Source organism: Ylistrum balloti, unplaced genomic scaffold (genome assembly GCF_031769215.1).
Source record: "Ylistrum balloti isolate Yb309-2 unplaced genomic scaffold, AGI_CSIRO_Ybal_v1 Utg369862, whole genome shotgun sequence".
Classification (NCBI taxonomy): domain Eukaryota; kingdom Metazoa; phylum Mollusca; class Bivalvia; order Pectinida; family Pectinidae; genus Ylistrum; species Ylistrum balloti.
The window spans coordinates 464015-490889 of NW_026782009.1; the positions used below are offsets into that span (position 1 = coordinate 464015).

Here is a 26875-nt window from a genome sequence, read left to right on the forward strand (position 1 = left end):
CGTGATGTTTTGTACAAGGATAATATACATTTGGTAGTAATGTCATGACAGTACGTTCTTCAGTTTGCAATAATCAGCAGACAGACAAGTTTTTATTATTATTTTTTTTTTTTTTGGGGGGGGGGGGGTGTTGTATTGATTTCATGTTCCTTTTAAAAGAAGTGATAACTTGTAACATGGAAACTTGAACAGTTTTGTTTTGTTTTTGTTGTTTCTCCAAATGTGTTCGGCTATCGTGAATGTGTTTACAGGCAGCAAGTGTTGCTAGAGTACCACCTGACGCGACTGTCCGAACGATTATATAACCAGTGTTACACCCGATCTCTACTAATGCGATTCATTGTGTAAAGACCTCACGACCCTTATATGTAATTTGTAAGTATTGTGAGTAAAGAACAATTGTTTGGCTGTTGTAGAAAACACCTGATAGGAAAACATGGAGGATAGAAAACAACATGATACGGCGAAGGTGGATGTACCAGCGGAAGTAGATCCTCCACGACACGGAAAGACATTCTACGGGGTAGAAGACGTCCCTCCCATTCATTTATGCTTCCTCTTTGGACTGCAGGTATGTACTTCCATATGGAACAATTGATCTAACAGGAGATACTTGTGTTTTTACAGTTTACAGTCATGGTCAATGCGAAATCAATGTATCACATCCCTAATACACTGGGTAAATTATACTACAAATTGTGTTCATAAATATCTGTTAAAATTTATGCATATATCTACTGTAATAGATAATCTGTTTTGTATTATTGATATGTGTTTATCCCCTGTACGGACTATATATAAAACAGCCTAGTACATACGCCATGTCAATGTCACGTTGTAATGATCCCTTTATGTGTATTCGAAGTGCTTAAAGATAAAACAAAACCAGCAATCTGCTTATCGGATAGCATTGAATAAATGGACGTAGGAATGTCCGATCTGGTGACAATCTTTATTGTGGAAATACAAGAATAACAAATCTTGAAGATTTCAAACAAATAAATCATATATATACATTAATGATGAAACGCCTCTTGCCAAAAAATGTTGAGAAAGAATGATTAAGACTAGAGAATCTTCATTATTTTTTTCACAAACGAAACATGCCTTAATGTGCCGAAATGCCCCGAATTGGAATGAACCAATCGGGGCTCTATACAATTGCATTATTTTGACATTCTTGCAATGTTCGTTTGACTTTACAGTGTTTGAATGTTTACGAAATTTCGTACAAAATGATGTATAAACAACTTTTGAAAAGCCACGAAGCAGGCAGTTAAAATTCTAAATACACTATACTAGTATATCTGAAGTGCACTTTCTAATAGCGACGTTAATTAAAGTGCAGATACTGTTTTTGTAGCGAACAAAGACGACGCTTTATGAAAAATTTATTTGGATATTTAAAGTGGCGAAAAAGAACTCAACAGAAACCAACAAACCGCATGTATGATTATTTATCCCTGAACAGGTGGGTCGCTGAAACTTTTATCCCTAAATGGACCGAAATATTCTTACGTGTTTCCTGGTTGAAAATATCTTGACCCATCCAAAATCCATACATGCTTTCATACCAAAATTCTTAAATAATTCAAATAAATTTAACAAACTTATATGCAAATCATTTGAAAAAAAATGTTGCTAGAAGTTTGAGCAATATCATCTCTCCGATACTTCACGTAACCTAGATATACTTTTCTCATACACGAAAAGTGACGGAGATTACCGGTTTCTTGAAGAATATCGAAACTGTTTCTGACGAGACACGTGTACCACGTAATATTTTTAATCAGATTAAATTATATTTGAATGTTTCTGATTTGCACCAATCAATGATGATGGCATCAGGAACAACAAATGTTAAATAGCACACCAAAGGGGCAAACAACAATTAAAGAAGTCTTCACATCAAGGCTTGCCCATGTGAGTGTATCCAGGACCTAAATGAGGCGTCAAATCAACAAATACCGATTATCGACTTCAACACTAGATTGTCTTTCGATCATTTTGTGAATGAGTGTAGGACCTAAAACTCTAGATCGTCTACAGCTCATTTTGTGAATGAGTGTAGGACCTAAAACTCTAGATTGTCTTCAGATCATTTTGTGAATGAGTGTAGGACCTAAAACTCTAGATTGTCTTCAGATCATTTTGTGAATGAGTGTAGGACCTAAAACTCTAGATTGTCTTCAGATCATTTTGTGAATGAGTGTAGGACCTAAAACTACAGATTGTCTTCAGATCATTTTGTGAATGAGTGTAGGACCTAAAACTCTAGATTGTCTTCAGATCATTTTGTGAATGAGTGTAGGACCTAAAACTCTAGATTGTCTTCAGATCATTTTGTGAATGAGTGTAGGACCTAAAACTCTAGATTGTCTTCAGATCATTTTGTGAATGAGTGTAGGACCTAAAACTCTAGATTGTCTTCAGATCATTTTGTGAATGAGTGTAGGACCTAAAACTCTAGATTGTCTTCAGATCATTTTGTGAATGAGTGTAGGACCTAAAATACCAGATTGTCTTCAGATCATTTTGTGAATGAGTGTAGGAACTAAAACTCTAGATTGTCTTCAGATCATTTTGTGAATGAGTGTAGGACCTAAAACTCTAGATTGTCTTCAGATCATTTTGTGAATGAGTGTAGGAACTAAAACTCTAGATTGTCTTCAGATCATTTTGTGAATGAGTGTAGGACCTAAAACTCTAGATTGTCTTCAGATCATTTTGTGAATGAGTGTAGGACCTAAAACTCTAGATTGTCTTCAGATCATTTTGTGAATGAGTGTAGGACCTAAAACTACAGATTGTCTTCAGATCATTTTGTGAATGAGTGTAGGACCTAAAACTCTAGATTGTCTTCAGATCATTTTGTGAATGAGTGTAGGACCTAAAACTACAGATTGTCTTCAGATCATTTTGTGAATGAGTGTAGGAACTAAAACTACAGATTGTCTTCAGATCATTTTGTGAATGAGTGTAGGACCTAAAACACCAGATTGTCTTTAGATCATTTTGAGAATGAGTGTAGGAACTAAAACTCTAGATTGTCTTCAGATCATTTTGAGAATGAGTGTAGGACCTAAAACTCTAGATTGTCTTCAGATCATTTTGAGAATGAGTGTAGGAACTAAAACTCTAGATTGTCTTCAGATCATTTTGTGAATGAGTGTAGGACCTAAAACTCTAGATTGTCTTCAGATCATTTTGTGAATGAGTGTAGGACCTAAAACTCTAGATTGTCTTCAGATCATTTTGTGAATGAGTGTAGGACCTAAAACTCTAGATTGTCTTCAGATCATTTTGTGAATGAGTGTAGGACCTAAAACTCTAGATTGTCTTCAGATCATTTTGTGAATGAGTGTAGGACCTAAAATACCAGATTGTCTTCAGATCATTTTGAGAATGAGTGTAGGACCTAAAACTCTAGATTGTATTCAGATCATTTTGAGAATGAGTGTAGGACCTAAAGCTCTAGATTGTCTTCAGATCATTTTGTGAATGAGTGTAGGAACTAAAACTCTAGATTGTCTTCAGATCATTTTGAGAATGAGTGTAGGACCTAAAACTCTAGATTGTCTTCAGATCATTTTGTGAATGAGTGTAGGACCTAAAACTCTAGATTGTCTTCAGATCATTTTGTGAATGAGTGTAGGACCTAAAACACCAGATTGTCTTTAGATCAATTTGTGAATGACTGTAGGACCTCAACCCAGCTTAATATTCATCTTATTGATAACTATGCGTCCGCTTTTAGGCAGTGCTTATTTGATGTTGTTTACGAGAGAAACTGTTCACGAGGATGTAAAATGAAATACAAACTGTGTAGGTCCGATACTTATCTCGATTGATTCAATTAAATATGTTGATATAGTCCCTCAGTAAATGGCGCCGAGGTAGGTCGGAACTTATTTGAAGAAGTGAGGTTGATTGAGAATGGCGATAGTGAACTATTAATAAATACTCATTGTCAATATTATAACCGCAGGAAGCTGTACCTTTCAGGTTTCTTGTCGTCAGTACTGAATAGCGATTTTTATCAAGTGTCACACTGTTTTCAGTCACATGTGTGGTATTGTACGAATGAGGACAAGAATCGAATTCACGAAAACATACAAACTCTCCGTCATTTGCTCAATAAATGTTTAATAAAAATAGAATTTCTCAATATCTGGTTTATATGTTTTTGTGCATATAGATATATCATATACCTATATATCATTTTCAATTTATCTACGATACACAAACGGGAAGTCTGCTTAAACTGACTTCGATGGAATGACTCTTTTACAGCAAGCTATCCTGTGCCTGGGAAGCAGCTTGTCCATTCCTTTCATCATAGCCGGGATGATCTGTGCTGAAAACGAGAGTGACGTGAGAGCTAAACTTCTCAGTATCACAATGTTTATGTGCGGTCTGGCCACTATATTACAATCAACGTTCGGTGTCAGGTGAGAATCCGTTGAAATACGTGTTATACACTATAAATGGTCGTGAAGAGTTGATAAACACTTATTTATCGACATTTAGTACTTGTAACTCCGATTTTCATTTTTACTTGGAAAATATCGATTTTGTTTTAATTGAAATTGTGTTAAAAAGCTAACCGCTACGTAGTTTTGCATTTAACGGGAAGAGAGAACAAATTGTAATGTAGTATGGAACACTGTTATATTGATACACAAATATATTACGTGTGATTCTCTCTTAAAAGATCTTAACCGACTTTCAAAATGATTTTGTTTGTTCTGTGGCAATAGACTGACTGCTAATAATAAAACATGCGACCTGCGTAAGTAGTGTAGAAACATTCGTCGCATATCTTTGACACTGGTCGAAGAATGACCTAGATTTCGGTTTCCTACAATGGTCGATAGATCTGAGGATATAGTGTTGGCGAAGTTGGTAGTATTCTTCATGATCATTACAAGTTTGTGTCCTCGACAAACATCTGAAATATATCGTTTCTATTTTGAATTTGATGTTGTTTTTTGCATTGTAGTATTATGAACCTCGTACCTTCGATATTCTCACTTTCCTGGGTTTCTCGAATTCATTCCAACTGAGATTTTAAATCTTACTTGCCAAAGTTTCAGACGAAAGAACATTGATGTTAACAAAGCCAGACACGAAATGTTTAATGACTTCAAGTTATGATTATGATTGGTGAATCGATAGAGGATATATATCTTTTCAAAACAAATGATACGGAGGAAAACACAGACTACCAATTTCTCAGTATATTTCACAATAAACACTTCATGATGGCTTTATAATTCAGCTATTTCCTAAATCGGGATGTCAATTTTTTGTTTCATTGAAAGACAATATCATTTCAGGAATTAAATTATAAACTATTAAATTGTAACCAACAATATTGACATTGATATGTGTTTTCTATTATAAAACTATGTTAGGTTTTCCATTCTCTCTCGATATTATCGCAGAGGAGATGTTTGACATCGACATGGAAATCGCACTGTGTCATTGATGATAAGAACTTGACGGTAAAGTGTATAAAGTGTCCAACACGATTACTGTACAACTGTACATTTTGTTTTGTAGACTTGGTGTTGTTCAAGGTGGTTCTCACACCTTCATCGCACCTATAGTAGCAATGATGTCGCTCAGTAAATGGAGCTGTAGTAAGGTCTCTGTCGATGGTATGTATATAAAGTGGATTACTAAACCATATCTCTCAGTAATCGGAGCTGTAGTAAGGTCTCTGTCGATGGTATGTATATAAAGTGGATTACTAAACCATATCTCTCAGTAATCGGAGCTGTAGTACGGTCTCTGTCGATGGTATGTATATAAAGTGGATTACTAAACCATATCTCAGTAATCGGAGCTGTAGTAAGGTCTCTGTCGATGGTATGTATATAAAGTGGATTACTAAACCATATCTCTCAGTAATCGGAGCTGTAGTACGGTCTCTGTCGATGGTATGTATATAAAGTGGATTACTAAACCATATCTCTCAGTAATCGGAGCTGTAGTAAGGTCTCTGTCGATGGTATGTATATAAAGTAAATTACTAAATCTTATTTCTCAGTAATTGGAGCTGTAGTAAGGTCTCTCTCGATGGTATGTATATAAAGTGGATTACTAAACCATATCTCTCAGTAAATGGAGAGGCAGTAAGGTCTGTTTCGATGGTACGTATATAAAGTGGATTACTAAACCATATCTCTCAGTTAAATGAGCTGTTGTACAGCCTCTCGATGGTATGTAATATAAAGTAGATCACTAAACCTTATATCTCAGTAATTGGAGCTGTAGTACGGTCTTTGTCGATGGTATGTATATAAAGGTGATCGCGATATATATCTGTGAGATATATACATAAACACAAAAACTTACATCGAAAGGATATCATGACATTACCATTGGATTATCAATATTCGGCCAATGTTTGAGTCAAGAAAGACTATTTTGAGACCTGACAATACAATATCGTTAGTGATTTCGTCACCTCACGATCGTTGGTCTGCCTTTTGATAGCTTAGTTAAGAATAAAAATAACAGGAATCTTTATTGTAATAAAACATATATAATAAACCACTAAAGATTTGTTTTACAGTATGATTATTCATTGGTAAGTACTTGATAAATTGAGTTTCCAATGTAGTTAGGTTGTTATTCTTTGTTCGCCTGATTAAAGGGACTATATGGTTAGATATTCATTTCATAACTGATAAAAAGCATTATACCATTTTAATATCTGTTAAAAATAGTATACGTTCTGTTAATTATAATATTTTAAAGTTTACATAACCGTTTTATTAGCAACATCAAAAAGTTAAAATGAAACAGAAGCGACCGAACACTAATTCTTATTATCGTTCGGAGTGTGTAAACAGTGTCTTTGCGCATCCAATGTAGATTCAAATTAATTTTGATTAATTTACATCGCTCTGTTGTGCGTATAGCGTGAAACAAGAGGTACTTTTACAAAGTAATTATTGAAACATGGCTGGCAAATTACGTTTTGGCTAATTACATAATTGCACATCATAAGAAATCATAACAAAACGACAGGATTAAACTAAGTTCCGAAAGGTCACGTGATGAACTCGGCTATCTTCGATCAAAACAGCGTTTGGTGGTAGACACAGCAACGCGTGTCGACTAGCGTTAGTTTGAACATAATTTTTATCGGTTTTGTCAGAAAGTGTTATACTTTTGTGAAGAGTCTAATTTTAAGTATTACAATGCTTGCCCGAAATCAAATACATGTGGAAAATAAACGAAATCTAACCATTTAATCCCTTTAATAAAACCAACTTTATGAACAGTTCGTAACTGACCTTGTAGGCCCCAGTGTCAACGAGACTTTTGTAGCTGATGACAATGGCGAAGCTTGGCAAATCCGTATGAGAGAGGTGAGAATATTTGTTTTATTGAATTATATTGCTTATTGTTGTGAATCACAATTTTCTTTGCATTCTGTATATTTTAATGTCCACAGATCTTGCAAAAATATACAAATAATGATATCTCAACAAGTTTAAGCCTCATGATAACTCGTCATGCTTAGATGTTCCTTCTTAAACTTTTCCAACGCATAATAACATCTACACCATGTTAAAGTCAACACTGGAGAGGTGAGGGGCTATTATGTTGACAAGGTGGTGGTGATAGGGGGGAGTTGAAATTGATGTAATGGTGTAACGGTTGTAGCGATATCGCAGGTAAAAACGGTAATTTTCCAATTGATACACAAGAGTTTTAAAAGATTTGATATGTGCAACAAAACAAGCTCTTTTAACATCAGCACTTGTTTTGTTCCAAAATATTACATTTTTTCGAACATTGCACCAGTCTTGCACATTACTTGCCGTCCTGCACAGATGTACTGTAAAACATATTTTCGTAGTTTTACATACATTGAAAATATTACAGAAATCTGTTGGATGTTTTTGATGTTAATGTTTACAAATACTCCGTCTCCTTAAATATAGAATATGTATATATATAATTCTGATATAAATGAAACGTAATAATACTATTCTATATCTAACAGTCTAAGTTTCTGAGTTTAAATCAAACAGATATATATTCCTTTAGTTTTCATCGATCACAGATTGTTGACTATGTGATTAAAAGGAAAATTTATATATATTTTTACTATACCTTTGCTATGATGCAAGTTTTTACCTTTTTACAGATCCAGGGCAATCTCATCCTTGCATCTCTGACTCAGGTCATACTAGGCTGTACCGGAGTGATGGGGTTTTTGCTTAAGTTCATAGGCCCTCTGACTATCGCTCCCACTATCTCACTCATCGGTTTGTCACTGACAGGGGTAGCAAACGATTTTAACACTGTTCACTGGGGAATAGCCAGTCTGTAAGTATTTTACATTCAAATCAATTGTCGATGCAAAGAATGCATACTTTGTACCTTAACTTCAAAGCACGATGTTGTTTTCGTGAAACGACGATGAGAATGCCGCCGTGTGCAAACGATTGTTTCTTATGATAGAATAAATGTGATCAAAATAAGTTTCGTCCTAGTAAAGATCAAAGTGAGACAACTCGTAATGGCAGAGAAGAATTGAAGTAAACGTTGACATACATCTCGTAAAGGCTTTACATGTATGACGTTAAGTGTAAGAGATACTCTTTTTTATCTTGATGCTGTACAGTTGCCATGCATCAAAAGTACTATTTATTAACGGGGTATGATTTATCTATTTATTTGATTTTGCTTACTTTTTCTAATGTAATTTCAAATGACCTAGATGTATACAGATTGTTTTGATTCCCAATGTTTAAGGGAACGTCCAAGGGTACTTATGCAAGTGGAAACAATATATTATCACAAATCAGCTTAAAAGCACATTCTTGTTTTTCCGTTGTAGAACGTTTTGTCTCATCGCAATCTGTACACTTTTCCTTGCTCGAGTCCAAGTACCATTACCGTCGTTTTCGATAAAAAGGAAATTCCACATAACACGATTTCCCATCTTCCAGTTGCTGCCCGTATGTATATGTGATATTTTTAAGGAAGGAAAATTGTATGATTTATGTGGTTTTTTTTATAATACACAAATTGTATGATTTATGTGATTTTTATATTACACAAATTGTAATGATATTAAATAATGCTGACATGCTAAAGTCACAGCATGACCTGTGCGATTCCTTAAAGCTTTTTTTTTATGTTTTTTAATTTTTGTTTTTTGTTTTATTGCAATCAATTTGTTTGGATGTAAAAGAGAAAAAGTAACCACTTTGTATATGTTTACACTGCTTAGATGTCATAAGATGATTGAATTTGTCTTTCACATTGTCGTGATTAGAGTAATGTTGATGCAAACCGATCATCCTTTTGTCCCCGGCTGATTGATCGGTCAATGATGGTACGATAACAGTTTTGACACGCTGTTCTCTGTTAAAATACACTACTTACAATTTATTTACACATATTCGTTTCGCAAGAAAAGATAGAAATAAAAATTCTACTTGGAAGATATTTTCGTCTCGTTGAACATCTCATAAGCATTACGAAAACAGATCATCTCATTTTGGCAGCTTTTTAACTTGAAGTTTCATCGTTATCGCCTAGGTAATTATCAGCGTGTGTGTTGGATGGCTTTTGTGCTACATTCTGACCATTACGGATACCCTACCTAACGACAAGAATGCCAAGTCCTATTATGCTCGGACGGACTCCAGACTGGACGTTGTGTCCGGCATGCCTTGGTTCTATATTCCTTACCCTTGTAAGAATACATTTCGATGCAATACGCTATAAAAGTACATTTTCATTAACATCTACTTTAATTCTTTTTCTTCTATTCTACAAGGAGCCAGTCGGTTTTTCCTTCTTTCAATTCCCGTTGTTTTTTCTCAATTTAGATTTTTGTACATGGTGCATTGACGGTATTCATCTAAAATTTACAGTGTAATTATAACAGTTCTTAATACATGTTTACGTGACGATATTATATGCATGATCACTGCACCAATCATAAATTTTATAAACTGGCTTGTAGAATGGCTATAGTGTTCCTAATATATACATTTCGTGCTTTTTTAATACAATTCTTTTTTTCAAAATCACTTTAGAGTGAAAAACGCTATTTCCAGTATCACATGACACATGATTTCAACATTCGTTACAGTTATATTTGGGACTCCAACTGTGTCGGCCGCTGGTTATGTCGGAATGCTGGCTGCAACTCTCTCCTCCATTATTGAGTCGATAGGGGACTACTTTGCTGCAGCCAAAATCTCACACGGCACACCGCCTCCTCCTCATGCCATCAACAGGGGACTGGCAATGGAAGGCTTTTGTAGTGTGTTGTCAGGTCTAGTAGGTGCCGGGCATGCTACTACCTCCTACAGTTCCAACATTGGTGCTATTGGTATCACAAAGGTAAATTATGACATCAGATACGGAAATTTCGTGCAAAGAATTAGATTTCTTATCCTGATGATTTTGTTATAATCACATTGAACGACTTCTTTTAAGTTACGGTACGATGTCGCTTTGTTGTGATATGAAACAAGCATATGGGACAATAGACAAAACATATTGTCTTAACCTCTTACTTTAGAGACAGTTCAAACAGTGATTCATGAAGCTCCAATATCAGTTCAACTTATAATAGAGATGAGAGAATGTAACGGTGTAGCACATATGTCAACATGAATCACGATCAACAAAAAGGCTGACTTTAAACATTCCAACAAAAAGAATATTTTTGTTTCGTGTTAATGGATAACTCGAGTAGAATTGTTGATCTGTACATCTGATAAAATTTGTATTTCATTTCCCCCATCATTAATTGATTTCAGGTTGCAAGCAGACGAGTGTTCCAAGTAGCCGGTGTCATATTGGTGATTGGTGGAGTCATAGGTAAAATAGGAGCCATCTTGACGTTAATTCCGGATCCAATCATAGGTGGTATATTGACAGTAGTGTTCGGGATGGTTGCCATGGTTGGAATCTCCACGCTCCAGTTCACCGACATGTCTTCAACAAGGAACCTCACTATACTGGCCATATCCATCATTCTTGGCCTAATGGTGCCAGAATGGATTGCTAAAAACCCAAATGCAATACAAACAGGTGTGCACTAAGCTGTTTGCTGCCCTCAAATTTTGGCTACCACAAATTTAAAATCTGACATCGGCGATACGACTTATGAAGTCATTCACAGTTGTTATAATATATACATAAATAAATATTGTTTGTTATTCAGGAGAAACTTATTGTTATATAACAATAGATAAAGAACAAAAGAAACACATTACCACTGCACTGTATTTAAAACGTGTGTTAACAGTGGACAGCGGCTAGATATATATCATTGACTTGCATAAAGTTGAGTTATCATTATTCATACTTTTGTTGATTTGAACGGAAGAAAACTGATCAACTGAGGCTATTTTTTATTTAGAGCCTGACAAATAAGGTCAATGTTCACTAAATGCTATATACTATTATCAGCATTTTCTCTGAAGTTCCAATATCACAGTAGAAAGATCTACGTTTCCTCAGAAATCACATTCTTCAAATAAGCGTTTCTGTTCCTCCTTATTTCACTAGCACCTATTAACTCCATTTTGGATAATTTTATATAAGTTTGCTCACGGTCGTTTTGATAAAGATTATGGGAAAGTTTCACATTCGTCATAATGATCTCATTGGGAAATATTTCAATTTCTTTTGCGATATGATGTACGTGATGTTTGTAAGTGGTTCCATTTTTGTTTATTTTGGAAACTTGATGAATATTTATTTATTTATTCAAAGGGTTTTATGTCCACTGTTATTGCCTTTCGGCGGCCCATTATTTGCTTACTTGGATTGACTTGTGTTTATATAGCGGATATCGTAGACCAGAAGATGCATTCCCTTTCGAAACACCTGATCTTTTTCTCCTTGTACTTTTGTTCACGAATCTTCCTGTTAATATTTCGTTCGCTCGTATTTTCGCATAGTTGCTTTTTAGCTTTCTTTTGATATTCAAATATTTCCATTTCATCATAAAGAATACTATATATATATGTTTATTATGAATTTGTAGGTAATTCTGAGTTGGACCAAGTACTTAATGTACTTCTCGGCACCGCCATGTTTGTTGGAGGGTTTCTGGGTTGTTTACTTGATAATTTAGTCCCAGGTAAGTTCCTTAACTGTAAGGAAATTGAGCTGCTGAAATTAAATTATGGATTACACAATAATCAGTCTGAAATGTCGGGGAAATACAATATTGTCGTAGTTATTTTTAATTTTTGCGATGTATAATTAGTTGTCGCGTTTTAGTAGCCAAGCTGAGAAGAAATCATAGTAACTCTTTACGTTTTTGTAGGTTCCTCTGAGGAGCGTGGTATCAAGAAATGGCGGGAAAGCATGTATGATTCAAACGGCAAAGTGACAGAGAGCAATGTGCAGTATGACTTGCCATATGTTACTAAGTATATGAGGAAAGCTAAGTGTTTCTCCTTCATTCCTATTTGTCCCACATTTGAAGGGATGAGTGATAGTCTGAGATGTTACAAAAAGCGATCAAAGGGCGTTGAAATGACTGACAGAAAATCTTATCCAAGTGATGACCAATTTCCTCCCTCCAAATACACACCAGAAGATACTAAACTTTAATGCAAAGCTTTATTTGATTTTTATAAACTTTTTGACAGCTACTGAGAATATGTTTATCACTAATATTGAACCTTATTGTTTATGAGTGTAAGAAAACCATTATATCTTATTATCCAATTGAATATTTGGCCCTGCATTTATTCATGAAGAAGGACATAGTCATGTCGTTATAACTTACAAGCGGTCGTGGCATGATCAGAAATGGAGTGAACATATCGGTTATAGGACTTTATTCAAAGTAGTTTTAACAATGACATTGCAGAAAGTATACCATGGCGCTAGTTTAAGCAAAATTTATAAACTCATCAAGCTAGTTTGACGTTAGACACAAAATGGTCAATATAATTAGGTGCTACACGCCCACAATGAAACATATATACAATAACTTCTGTGTACTAAATGTATAAATGATACGTTATATATTCTGTCATCAATCAAATGTAATGTAAACCTGGTTATCATTTTACTGAAAACGTTGTCTTAATAAGATAGTGTACAATGTTTCCTGATTAAATTGTATATTTAGTTTGTGACTTAATGTTTGTTATTTGGTTAATTCATTTGTAGGGACACAGGATATATCAACAAAAGGTACATTATCAACTTTGTCAATAGTATAACTGATATTTTTGTTTGAAGAAAACGCAACACAGACACACATAGACATGTGACTGTCACGGTAGTACCAGTTATAACAATGATGTCACAGACAGTCACTATGACATGGAAGTGGAAGGACTTGGATTTTCATCCTGTCGACATGCACTCTTCAACATTGAGACTTAAAAGACTCGGGGTCCTGATAATGACGACAGTGTCATATATTGAGAAACGTGATGCACTGATAGCTGGGAAAGGATTTAAGATACGGCTTAAGTGAACAAACTTGGGTTGAACATTTTTATCCTTCCATTTGTTTCCTTTGGTTGCCATCTGCATGTATCCTCTTCCAGTGTCAATTGAACACAGATCATAGCACAACTCGGGGTTCTTATGGAGAGGCTATCCGCAGAATACTATTATCTCTCCCCACTGGCTGTCAAGCTTACCGATCCGGTATAGTGAAAGGAAGGGAAGTAACTGTTGGAGATAAGAATATTGTTATTAGATTGATCTATGAAGCATGGCTTGCATGGTGCTTGGTGTTACTTTAGCAAAATCGAGTTTTGAAGTTATTTTAATTAAAATGCAAAATTTGAGATATACAAAAATACCTTATGACCAATACTGATCCCAGTAGCATAGGGTAAACGTTCAGGTCAGCTACCGCAATACCATGTCATCCGACAGCAATGTCTTAAAATCAATACTAGTCTGAAACGGTCAAGCAGATTTTCATTAAATTTTGTCTGAAACATCTGTCTGCCCTCTGTAACGGGAGGTGTAAGAGAAAGTAGGGCAAATTGTTAAAATCTTTCCCCTTCTGAGTTATTCATTTAAGTGGAACGCCACCCCCCAGTGTTGTACAGTTCATAGTCGTGTAACTTATTTTGGGATACATGATATCAAGGCGATGAATCGTAACATTTAAAAAAATAATTCGAATAATTACATGTTAATAGAGGGAAAATAACTTGCCTCAGTGGTGGCTTCTAAAAAGTTAGCTTTTGTGTTTGTTCACTGCACCGTGAAGCAGTAAAACCCCCTCCTTTTACTCCTGTTCTTCTATGATGTCACTCTTACCTCCCAGCCGGTGGGGGTCGAGCTATCTATGATGTGAACTGACCAGTATATCAGAGCCTTTTTGTGAGAATTGAAGCTAATTTTCGTCACAAAAATATTACTAATGAATAAAAATTACGAACCCTAAATGTTCCATGAATCAATCAAATTACTCAGCTTCTCAATGTCATCTTCTTCGAGACGATTTTCTCTATATTTCGAGCAGAAAGTGGTATACAATATATTTGTATTTCATTTGTAAATAACATGCATCTTGTTTTTGCCTAATATGAAATGTTAACATCTTAATGTCACAAAAGTAAGCACATTGAATTTGAAAATTACTGAGCTTTCTTCTACTGTTATTGCCCTTTCATAGTCCTATACTACAGCCGAAGCTATCTTTGACACAATTGTATAGCAATACAACTGTACCTTGCAGACGAAGCTATATTATAATATCAATACAACAGATCACTACAGACGAAGCATATATTGTTTTACTTTCGTTATAATATTGACACAACAGATCACTACAGACGAAGCACATTTAGTACGTATGCCCTTAAAGCAACACAACAGTGCACTATTGACAATGCTGTTGTTAAAGAAACACAATATCGGTACTTGTCGTTTTATGTATTGTCCCGTCATGCTTTCTGTTAAGTGAACACTACTTTGAGCTTTACTCCTTTGTTTTCTGATATTTCTGAGTCACGAAGGCTCACAGAGCTTTCTGTGGTCGTGTCCATGCTATATTTATTGCTGTATATTTTGTAAGGGACAATAACACAAAAAATAAAGCAATATCAGACAAACGCCAGTGGCCGCGTAGGTGTCTGGCAATTACTTACCTGTCGACGCAGTTGGCTCAATAATAAAATTAAACTTGAAAATGCAAAATCAGGTCCTTGTCTCTTTAAAAAAACGTTTTACGCCTCGGTAAACATCTAATAAACAAATTATTCTCCGTGGGAGTCATACATGTATATAACAAACAGCTTAACTTTGACAGCAATCATATAATATTTCCCTTTTCTCTGATTTCAAGCTGTTAACTTGAGTTGTTCGAACTATTAAAGAAATAGCGACTGAAATCGGTAGTAAGTAGTAAAATTCACCAGCACGCCACCTGGTGTTTACAATATTATAGTACCGCGTTTGAGCAGACTCTTGAATAACGAAGTGGTATCAAGCGACTGGTTAAACAAGACAATCAATGTGTGTGTTATCCTTGCACACATTTCGTCGAACACGTGTTGTAGATGATCACAGTGTACAAAGGTGAGTTAAATTGTTTATATAGCTTGGCGTGTTTAGCGTTACTGCGGTTTACACAACACAAAGACGATTATACGTCTACACATATAACAGTACATGTAACAGGCGGGGATCACTCATTGATCATATCTCACAGTTCCACGTGGTAGACCTACATGCGCTAGCCGACACACAAGACAGTCTGTGCTTTTACACACACCATGTGCAATAAATTAACTTGTGCTTCATCAACTATATTCTCTCCAAACGATACACATGTTAAGTGTGTGATAGAGATAGGTGAAAGTCTTATCCTCACAAATATATCATCACTCTATAGCCACATATAACGCGATGTATGCGTAATCTAAAGGCACATTGTTACACATAGAACAAGGTTAAGTACATACCATACACATCAAAATCACGTCCAAAGACCCCGTCCTGATCCACATTTTGACCCTATCGGCTGTTAAGCATATCGCTTTATCGTCCTCTGGGCTATTCTCCAATGATTTCAGGAAAACGAAAGCGATGCTCCATTTCGCAGAATTTGCGACACAAAAAAGACCGCCAAACCTGATGAGGACCGAAACTCGGACTGTTGCTTGCTCCATACGCCTCTGCTTATCAAAATAAAATTTTGATCTGAAAAGCTGTATGTAATTTATTCTCAAAAATGATTCGCATATATTGTTGCTCTAAAACTAAACATTTCGATAATGATACATTACATTTTAAAAAGAGAATAATTTGCAGTCAATAATGTTTTTATATTTAGACGGCATATTGTTAGATAGATTGTCTAAATTGGGACAGAAAACGTAAGTGTTCTCGCATTTCGGTTAAAAATGAACAAAATAACAACATTGCTTTATAAATAAATCTATATCTAAGTCCGTGATAACGGTAAAGTAAAAAGTCCTTCACGAGAGAACACAGACAACTTATTTGATGACTGTATAACGTAAGTTTCGTTCGTATAAGTTCTGTATAATATAATTTGTCGCGATAATCAGTACACAAGCAAAACAACATTGGTTGTTCAATAGAAAATTAAATAGGACAATAACTGTGGGATATTGGAATGTAAGATATCTATCAGAAGGAAAGCATCCCTGATCTAGTTGATATAACTTCCAATGTGACATAGTTACATTCTCAATCTCAGCGTACAGCAAACTGCAAAACATTTTATATCAAGTTTGTCTTCTATCAATTGTCCTTGACCCCTAGACAAGTGATATGATCTTATCAATATTGATACCGGGTCGACATGGTTTATGTATGTCGGTGAACAGTCTGGTATTATTATAATAAAAACACGTTTCTTCACAAATAAGGAGATACTGATATGTCAACATAATCTTAATTCAAACTATGGAAAAACAGGATTAAAAGAAATATTTACATGGCGACCATGTCATCTGGTAGAGTAAGCGTCTTCTGCTTCATCGACGACATCCACCGTGTAAATCATCGTCATTCCAAGTAAATAATGTTGCGTTCCCAAATTAGAATAAGATAAGTAATAATGGAACCGTCAGACAAACTAACGAGCGTCAAATAGATCCATCTTCATATCGCACTAGGAAATAGTGTGTTTTCCAATTACATTACCGATAATTTACACTAATATGCATCGCTCAGAACTCTGTGTCGTACGTTTATCAGGCGCTGAAATCTTGTACAGAAACCGTGATATCGGGAGCAAGCCCTTGAATATCGAATCATGTAAACACATTAGGCTAAGGATGCAGGAAGGTTAGTTTTCAGAAATGGAAAATTCACTACACGGACATTGAAATTATCACGCTCTTCATACAGCTTGGAGGCAAAATATGCATGTTGGTATCATTGTAGGAAACGATCGAGATACGCATCTGATGTAGAAGAACGAGTTGTGTCTTCATTGCCGACTGTGGTCGGTATATACGATGGACGTGATCCTTAACTCTCTTGTTGTAAAAGAACAGATGTAATCAATCTGTCAAAATCTATAGAATATAATTTATTTTGAAGTAAATTGCTTTCATACATATGTTAACTTCATAATTGCATTGACTCAATGACATTACACTATAAGCTATCTGTCACCAGAGACATAAATAACACAGCTATTGGCTAATCCCACAGTGCTCGTAGAATCTCGCATGACTTTACTGTTTTCTAGAAGGAAATGTATAGGGCACGATATTTGGTGATGTCGGCATGTGAAGCGTAAATGATTTTTTTTCATCGGGGATATATCATATCGGTGTTGTCATTTTCAGTTCCTATATTAAACAACACAAGAGAAAGAGCTTACAGCTGCCATGTTAGCAAACTTTATCGGAGATTTGTCATATTGATATCTAGATTTCTAGTTTATTTTTTTTAAATTAACAAAACCTGTATTGATTTGAAGCCTAGAACGGCGGCACAAATCCCAATTACATAAGGGAGGCATGCCTTGCCGATACTAATGATTTAGTCAAATAATTATCATAACATTTAATCCCAAAAACAAATTTGATATTGAACGATGAATGAATTAGTAACGTAATAAATTCAGTCATAAGAATACCTGATATGAAGGCAAGATCTAATTTCACATAGCAACAGCCACGGTATGGATTGAGCGCTTTGATGAGCTACAAGCGACAGCTTGGCAATTGTAAAAACTACTTTATACTGAATTAACATTCTGATTTATAGTTTTCGTCATTATTTTACATGTATTATCTATAGGATATGATATACTACTCTGGTATTCTAGACAATTTAAACGATAAGCCTGTTTGATAGAAACCGGGTTATTTTCTCAACCTTTTCAAAGCGTCATTCGCAGCACTTCTGAACCAATTCTGTCATGTCATCACACCGGTTGCGTCATCCTTCCATTTTAGTATTGTTACAGTGCCATTCCCGCATCGTTCGTGTCTACTATTGAAAAGAAAACATCTATTTGTATGAAACATATTATACTAAATACTACATGTCCACAGAAAATATCTCGGTGATTATGGTTTTGTAGGAGTACATTTAGCTTAGGTAGATTAAAGCCATATCAAGAGACATGCAAGGTAAGATATAAAAGGGAAAGTTTGTATTTACATACATTATATATGTATACATTAAGATATACATTCACGGGTGATTGATCTGGTCGCCATTAGATTCCGTCATAACGTAATGACTACAATAAGTATAAAGTAATCAGAATAGGAATTGTGTGAAGTGAGGATAGTATTATCAAGCATTTTATTGTAAACATATGACGAGATATTTGGCGACAACATTTATTTAAGCTACAGTTCCAGAAACTTGTCTTTCTTTTCAATACGTTATGTATTTCCTTCTCTACTATTTCGCGATATTTCGATTTTCTTGGTTTATTCGGCAGGTTTGCTTGGTGAATTAATTCTTCAGACAGTCTCAGCAACTTTGTCTGTGTTTGAAAACTTAGATAACTATATTGAATTGCTTAATCACTTTTGCAAGTTTACTAAAACATGTTCATCTTTCCATCAATGCATTATTTCTACCCATCATGCATACATATCATTAAGAAAATATCAACATGTCAAGATAACCATAATCATAACTCAAACTCCATAACATATACGACAATGGAAGCAACAGACAAACTAACGAGCATCAAATACGTGAACATTCATATCGCACAAAGAAATAAAAAAATTCTCAGTGATATCATTTTGACGACCGTAAAACTCCCCTACAATTTTCATCAACATGTATCATTTGAACCCCTGTATTACGAGTTTGTCCATCAGTTGACGACTTCTTGCACAGTAATCATGATAATAGGAACAGACCATAGAATATCGAAATAACTGCGACATATAAACAACATAACCTTGGGATGCAGGGCAGTTTCTATCCAGAAATGGAAAATTCACATTAGGGAAACTGAAATTATGATGTTTAATATACAGCTTTGCGGAAAGATACCCATGTTGGTTTCGTTGTAGGAAAAGATTGAGATAAACGGCTGATGTAGAAGAGTTTGTCATGTCTTTGATTTCCAATTCTGGTCGAAGCGGTAAATAAATTTCTTGTTATTTAATGATAAAACGTCGTCAATGTATCTGAAAATGACATTAAACGACTTTGTAATGTCTTTGTAACCTGTTTTGATAAGTTCTTCAATAAAATCAACCTCGTTTCAAAACAAAAACGAGTCAGTCAGCAAATTTTACGTTTTTATATAGGGAGGTATTCTGACTAAGACAAATAAATCGGGGATGGATGGTCAGAACCCCTCAGACTTTATACTGCACATATCGCATTCATCAATAATAGAATCATACGGCATAATCTGAATATTCTGATGTTTAGCTAACATTCACTGATATCAGTATTTATAGTCCCTCAGTATATTTACTTTATTTACAGTATATTTAATCTGAAAACGATCGCTGGTGATATGCTATCCATAATTGTCTTCGTACACAATGAAGCATATGAAATTATTGTTTGGACAAATGATTATCAACAAAGTCATTTTAATTTATTTGCCTTTTCAGGATTTAAAGAATTCGCCGACAGATCTCTTAAATCCAAGCCAAAATAGTCAATTGATTTGAATGATCTCTGCTACTCATGTTATAAAATCCACAAGTTACAAAGTTTGCATCACGTCATTTGAAGATACCGATTGTAATCATGATACATGTTTTCTGATTAGAGCTGGTCATTGTTTATCTTTTATTTTTATTTGTTCTATGAATTAAATCGCACTCGGCAAAGCTTTTCTGTAAGTGCAAGTGCTTTGTGATTTCAAGAATACGAAGTTGAGAGACAACAAATAACTTCATTAAAGTAAAAATGTTATTTGATTGAAATGGATGCTTTTCATTTATTGCAGGATCAATACGTTTAGCTGTTAAGATAAAAATCACAGAATGACCCTCTCTCATCCTGACAAGGGCTGGTCCTGGGTCGTCCTGTTTGGAGCGTTTTGGGTCATGTTTGTAGAAGGAACATTTATTGGAACTTTAGGGATCATCCATCTGGCTCTGCTGGACAGATATGATGAGTCAATCATGAAAACATCAATGGCTGGTTCTCTCTTTGCCTTCATGAATACTTCTGGAGGTAAGAGGCTACTAGTGTTACACCATAATGGTATTTCCTGTCGCTAGTGATTGACACCAGGTAATGAGTTTGGTGGAAGGAACTTGCAACTGACTATGGGAACTAACTGCAACCATCTGTTGGCTGACTTGTTTTTTTTTTATACAAGGCTGAATTTATTGAAGAGCTTATCAAAACAGGTCACAAAGACCTAGCAAAGTCGTTTAATGTCAACTACAGATATATTGGTGACGTGTTGTCTGTATATAACAAGAATCTTATTGACCACGTTCATCGTATAAAGGACACGACATACTCTTCTGCATCAGCCATTTATCTCGATCTTTTTCTACAAAGAAGCCAACATGGACAGCTTTTCATCAAGCTGTACGATAAACGTGATTCCCAATTGTGAATTTTCCATTTCTGGATAGCAATATCCCTGTATATCCAACCTATGGTATTTATGTATCTCAGTTTATTCAATATTAAAAGGCTTGTTCCCATTATCACGAATTTCGTGCAAGAAGTCGTCAACTGACAGACAAACTCGTGACACAGAGTTTCCTAAGAAACAGGTTGATTATGGGGAAATTTTATGGTTGCCATAGTGATCTCGCTGAGAAATATACTATTCCTTCGTATGGTATGAAGTTTAACGTGTTTGATGCTCGTCAGTTTGCCTGTTGGTTCTGTTGTTGTACCTTATTTTCATTTGAGAAAAGTTATATTAAATACTTGGATTGACCAATGTTTGCATATCGGGCGTCGATGCTGAAACAGAAGACGTTTACTCTTCCGGAACACCTGGTAATATCATCCTTGTACTTTGTCAGGAGGCTCAGTCTAAATAATTCTGTTGTTCATATTTTGCCCTTTTTTATGGAATTTGAGTTTGGATAATGTTGCCATGTTGGTATTTTCTAGGCTTTTACTATCAGTCATTGCAAACAATTTAATTGACATACTCGAATATATCGTGTTCGCAACAGAATCACAATGAACAGAGTATTATTAATGTTCCTTGAAACAAATTGGATAATCACATAACGTGTGGAGCCGTCAATGTTTTAAGTTTCTGTCTGTTTGCTGTCTTTGTTTCAGTGACCAGATTTTCTGTTTAGTATTCTTGCCGATAAATGGAGCTGTCGTTGTCCGCCGTGTGAAATGTATATATTCCGCTATGTCGTAAAGCTTGCATGAATTTCAATCAAACATCAAATAGAACTGGTGTAAGGCAGACTCAATTTGTATAATTGAAGGTATTACGGCTTATAAAGATACCAGGCGTTGACTACCCATTAAGGAAAATCGGGATATTAGGCCTTAACTTTCTTTTCCTCCCTTATGCTTGGGCAGATTTAGAAGGGCCATCGTATTTGATATGGATATTATGACCCACAGGGGCTTAAATGTTAAGGGAAGTTTGGAAACAGGGCTTTAGAATTTAAGATCCTTTTTCAGGTATGCAGACATAGATTTTAAACTTGACCTGAAACATCATTAGGGTGAGGAGGGCAGTCATTTCCAATATTATGCTGGATTCTGCACTTTTATTTTTTCCGCTTAATATTTTATGAAGACCGTCTGCGTTATCTGTATATGAATAAACCCGTTTCTGATGCTTTCATTTTATGTTACAGTCACCTGGTTTCCAATGTATTACTCCGGTAGATGGGAAGCGCTTTCATAGTGCTAGATGCCTTGATGATTGTTTTCTTTATTAATAGGTATCTTATGCAGTACTTTGTCCAATAGATGGCAATGTCGGTGTGTTAAATGCCACGATTGTTTTCTGCATTAACAGATATTTTATGTAGTACTCTGGTCGATAGGTGGAGCTGTCGGTGTGTTTAATGTCCTGATAATTGTTTCTGTATGAACAGGTATTTTATGTAGTATTCTGGCCGATAGGTGGAGCTGTCGGTGTGTTTAATGTCGTGCTGATTGTTTTCTTTATTAACAGGTATCTTAAGTAGTATTATGGTCGATAGGTGGAGCTGTCGTTGTGTTACAGTGACGGGAGCATTCTTGTTTACTATCGGATTACTTATCTGTGCCTTACCAGTATCACTCGATACTATTACATTCTCCTTTGGTATACTGGCGGGTACGTATTGCGCTGCAGACAAATTACATTTTAAAAGGACAAAACAAAATACGAAATGTTCAAGAAAATGTTAGGATTATGTATTAAAAACTCTTAAGATTTACGTCTTATAAGAAGTCATTGCTGTTGAGATAAGGATATTTTATTGTATAATTTATAAACAAATGAAATGTTGTGTCATACACACGCAACTTGCACTGGGCTTTCTTTAGTTCTTCTGAAAATATTATATGTGAGGATTCATTGATTTATATATTAATTTTTCGAAATATACATAACATTTGTTTCAAATATCTCCATCAGGGATAGGATCCAGTTTGTCAAACACGACTGCTTTCATTGCTGTTGGATACAACTTCAAGCAACGGATGAATATAGCAAATGGCATCTCGACTTCTGGTATCGCTCTAGGATCTCTTGTGATGCCACCAGTTGTAGAAATACTAAGGTTACATTACGGAAACATTATGCTTTTTCTTATTCTTGGATGTCTGTCACTTCAGCAAGTTGTAATGGGCATGTTATATTTCCCTTCATTTCTCGAACATACTAGACAACGACGGTTGCACTTGGAGAAACACCAGCAGTCATCTTCTGTAAAATCTGTGTGTATAATCTGGTTGAAAATTTTGGAGAATGCTTCCTTTATATGTTTTACGAGTTACTTATGCTTGTTACAACTTGGCGCCTTCGTCATTTACTTACATCTTCCAACATTTGTATTAACCACTGGCTTCACTTCCATGGAGGCTTCGTATCTGTTGACATTAAAAGGAACATGTGCTTTTCTCGCGCGAATCTTGCTAGCAGCATTAGTAAACTCGGACAGCTACAACACAGAACTCACGACCTTGATGTTCGGAACCACCTCTTTCCTGGCATTGGCTAGCATTCTACTTCCGTTTTATGGGACGTCGTTTGCCGGACTGGTAATGTTTTGTATGATTTGTGGGTTTTACAGTGATTCTGTTTTCGGAATTCTAAACGCTTTGAATGCTTTTATTGTTGGACCGGACAATTTCGCAACAGCAACTGGAATGGAATTTGCAATGATGGGGATCGGAAGTTTTGTTGGACCAACCCTTGTAGGTGAGTTATCATCACTTAAACAGCATCCTAGTAGGATTTCCGGGTTCTTTTTTCTTTTTTTTATATATAACTCTATTTAAGTTAGAGTGACATTGCTGAGTAACTGAAATGTTTTTGTTCTTTAGGACAGGTGATTGACGTTGGAGGGACATATACCTTTTGCTTCAGTGTAACAGGTAGGTACCAGTTGGCCAATATTACTACATACGTTTGTAATACTTAGTACGATGTAAGAGGAATCTATATTTTTCTCTCCAGGTTGTTAAATGCTGAAGTATTTGTGATAGTGTTCCCCATAACTTTTGAAGTAGGAAAGTAAATCCAATTTGTTGTCAATTGATACTGTATCATATTGTAATTTTATGTGAGTTTCTAGTACCAAAACTACACCATACATAGGAGTGGAGGTTTAACTCCGACGTAACGATATGAAAACCGATATCACCCTGCCTCTCAAATAAATCGTATGCAATATCTCCAGCACACAAATTCATCAGTCGTTGTATTTTTATCATTAAATGCATCTTGTTAATTTTTCAGGAGGAATTCTTTTTTTAGCCGGATTTCTAAGTCTTGTATCCGGGTTACTGAGAACAACACGTCATCGAGATCACCTAAGAAATGGTGATCAAGTCTTTAATATGTGCATTCAAGACAGTTTATGTAAAGATGATGAAAACCTTCACAACCAAACACCTTTAAACAGCCAAATAACAACTATAGAAAACTGTTCAGCAGAAAATGGGAGTTTTGAAGAATGTCAACAGCTAAATCAGGTTTCAACGAATTTAAATCACGTAAAGGGATTTAGTACGGATTCGGTAACTAGTCTTACCTAATGTAAAGGATTTCTTTTTTATTGAGTATTCATCGTTTTGGAAAATAATTAATGCTCGAAATAATAATAATGTACGTTTTCTACGTTTGGTATTTTGTCTTTGTCAATTTTTTTATGGCGCTTACAGTAAGTTCATTTTTCTGTTGTTTTTTCATTGTTTGTTTTATGCTGATCGACCATTACACGCCTGTTCAATAATGTTCTTTGATTAAAAGTTTGCTGTAAGGATCCACAGCTTAAGATCTTCAGGATATCACAACCGGAATGTAAGGGTCTGGCTGATCAGCAAACCGCTTGACGAATGATGATGAACAATATCTTAAACATGAATTGTGATATCGGTGTCCACGAAACAGACCCTTGTTTGTTTACGTTTCCAGTATACAACAAAAGAGCAAGAACATAATAGTAGGTGCTATGAAAGGTATTTATCTGGCCATCATCAATGTCCATTGAAATAACGTTATTAACTTTCGGCATAGTTATGCTACATGAAATGACGGTGCTATTATATTTTGAGTAGTTTATAGAGCGTGTCAGCGATCATACATTACTACGTGTTATGCATTTACTAGCGCGAGTTATATAAAACAGATAGTTTCTCATATTCTGGACAATTATATCCTCGTTCTTAACCGGTCTGAGAATTCCTTGTCTTACCCTAAGACCGTGTCAGATTATTCCCCTGTCAGGACAATGTTATTGCGTCACATTTACTATTCACTGATGTCATAAAAAGGATTTAACCTATACCGACGATGCGAAACACTGTGGTGACAAAAATAGTACCTGATAAGTCCAGTAAAATGAAAGGAAATAATACTTTATCCCCATTTTGATGCGAGAGGGGAACTCAGTCCTCGGGAAAAATAATAAACAAGCCTCGTGTTTGCTAACTTAGTACTCTTTTTCCTCGGATGGAGACCCTCTAAATAAGCAAACACGAGACTTGTTTATTATCTTCCCGATGCCTTAGGTCCTCTATCGCACTAAAGAAAGAAAAAGAAAGATTTTATTATTCTGCTACCTGTATGAGTTTGAGATTGATTTGTGTCTGTCGAGCAGTCGAGGGGTGATATTCTTTTACAAATTTTCATTCGAGGCCAAGCCAAGAGTGAGGTATTACAGAACATAATTGTTATGTTAGATTCTAAACTATATCACTATGGTTTAAAAACAGGTAAACACCATATTAGCTATTTCTTGATAACGCCGTCTTTATTATAAAGTCATCTTGCAACAAATGCAGAGTAAAGGAACTAGATAGATAGGACGAGATAGAAAAATCTAGTCCAGAGAAAGCGGAAACATGTAAGTACCAATGGACTTTTTAGGCCAAAGATAGTCATGGTAAATGTTTCAATAGATTTAATGAATGGTAGAAAAACAGGGAATATATGGAAACAGCGTTTTGATCATTCTTTGAAAAAGGCATGCTGGCACTGGTGATTTCTCATCATTTGGAATAAATGATTTATTTTTCAAGGATATTTTCCTCCAACGAAACCAACGTAGACAGCTTTCCATCAAGCCATTTGATAAGCATGATGATTTCAATTTAACTGTTGTGAACTTTCCATATCTGGATTGCAAAACCTTGTATCCACATCCGGTGGTGTTTACATGATTATATATTCAAGGGCCTGTTTCCAAACAATGCAGGTTAATGAAAATTATGGGGAAGTCTCAAGGTCATCATTATGGTCCCATTGAGAAATATACTGTATGAAGCTAGTATACCTTGTGGTTCCGTTGTGGTATATATTGATGTCATTTGAAAACATGACATCATTTACTCGATTTACATGACTCAGGGACGATACCGATGGAGGCATGACCAGGTGCTTAGGGAAATGTCAGAAGTTCTCGAGGTGGAGAAGAAACGGAAGAGTCCGTAACGAAAGCACAAACCATCCTTCATCCGGTTTGTGAAAGCAGGGGATAAGGGCACCAGGACAACACCAGGCATCACAGGCATTCTAGGAGGGGCAGAGACATGGGAGATGAGAGTGAACCTGGGGAAAAAGTTGGTGTTTCCGGACGTGGTAAAAACAAGACTACGTCCTGATGTGGTGATATGGTCTGCCGAATCCTGGCAGATCGTAGTCATCGAGCTGACTGTACCCTGGGAAGAGCGATGTGACCAGGCCAACGAGAGAAAGAGATCCAAGTATGCAGACCTCGTGGAACAGTGTAGGGAACGAGGGTGGCGCACTTGG

At 35.6% G+C, this 26875-nt stretch overlaps 2 protein-coding genes across 3 annotated transcripts; both read left to right on the top strand.

Annotated features, from left to right (window-relative positions):
- Positions 1-426: 426 nt before the first annotated feature.
- LOC132545898 (solute carrier family 23 member 2-like) lies at positions 427-13068 on the top strand. The gene is made up of 11 exons (XM_060209579.1): positions 427-571; positions 4294-4451; positions 5566-5642; positions 7318-7385; positions 8171-8352; positions 8867-8987; positions 9574-9730; positions 10133-10386; positions 10809-11082; positions 12044-12139; positions 12329-13068. The coding sequence occupies exons 1-11, from the start codon at positions 437-439 to the stop codon at positions 12616-12618; spliced, it is 1812 nt and encodes a 603-aa protein (XP_060065562.1). The 5' UTR covers positions 427-436; the 3' UTR covers positions 12619-13068.
- A 2396-nt stretch (positions 13069-15464) lies between these two features.
- On the top strand, positions 15465-25153 carry LOC132545897 (monocarboxylate transporter 4-like). Of its 2 annotated transcripts, XM_060209577.1 has the most exons (6): positions 15479-15564; positions 20411-20640; positions 22586-22729; positions 23033-23818; positions 23944-23994; positions 24359-25153. In XM_060209577.1, the coding sequence occupies exons 2-6, from the start codon at positions 20448-20450 to the stop codon at positions 24655-24657; spliced, it is 1473 nt and encodes a 490-aa protein (XP_060065560.1). In that variant the 5' UTR covers positions 15479-15564; positions 20411-20447; the 3' UTR covers positions 24658-25153. The 2 variants fall into 2 exon arrangements, with proteins under 2 accessions (XP_060065561.1, XP_060065560.1); XM_060209578.1 differs by lacking the exon at positions 20411-20640 and having other exon boundaries at positions 15465-15564.
- Positions 25154-26875: the final 1722 nt, after the last annotated feature.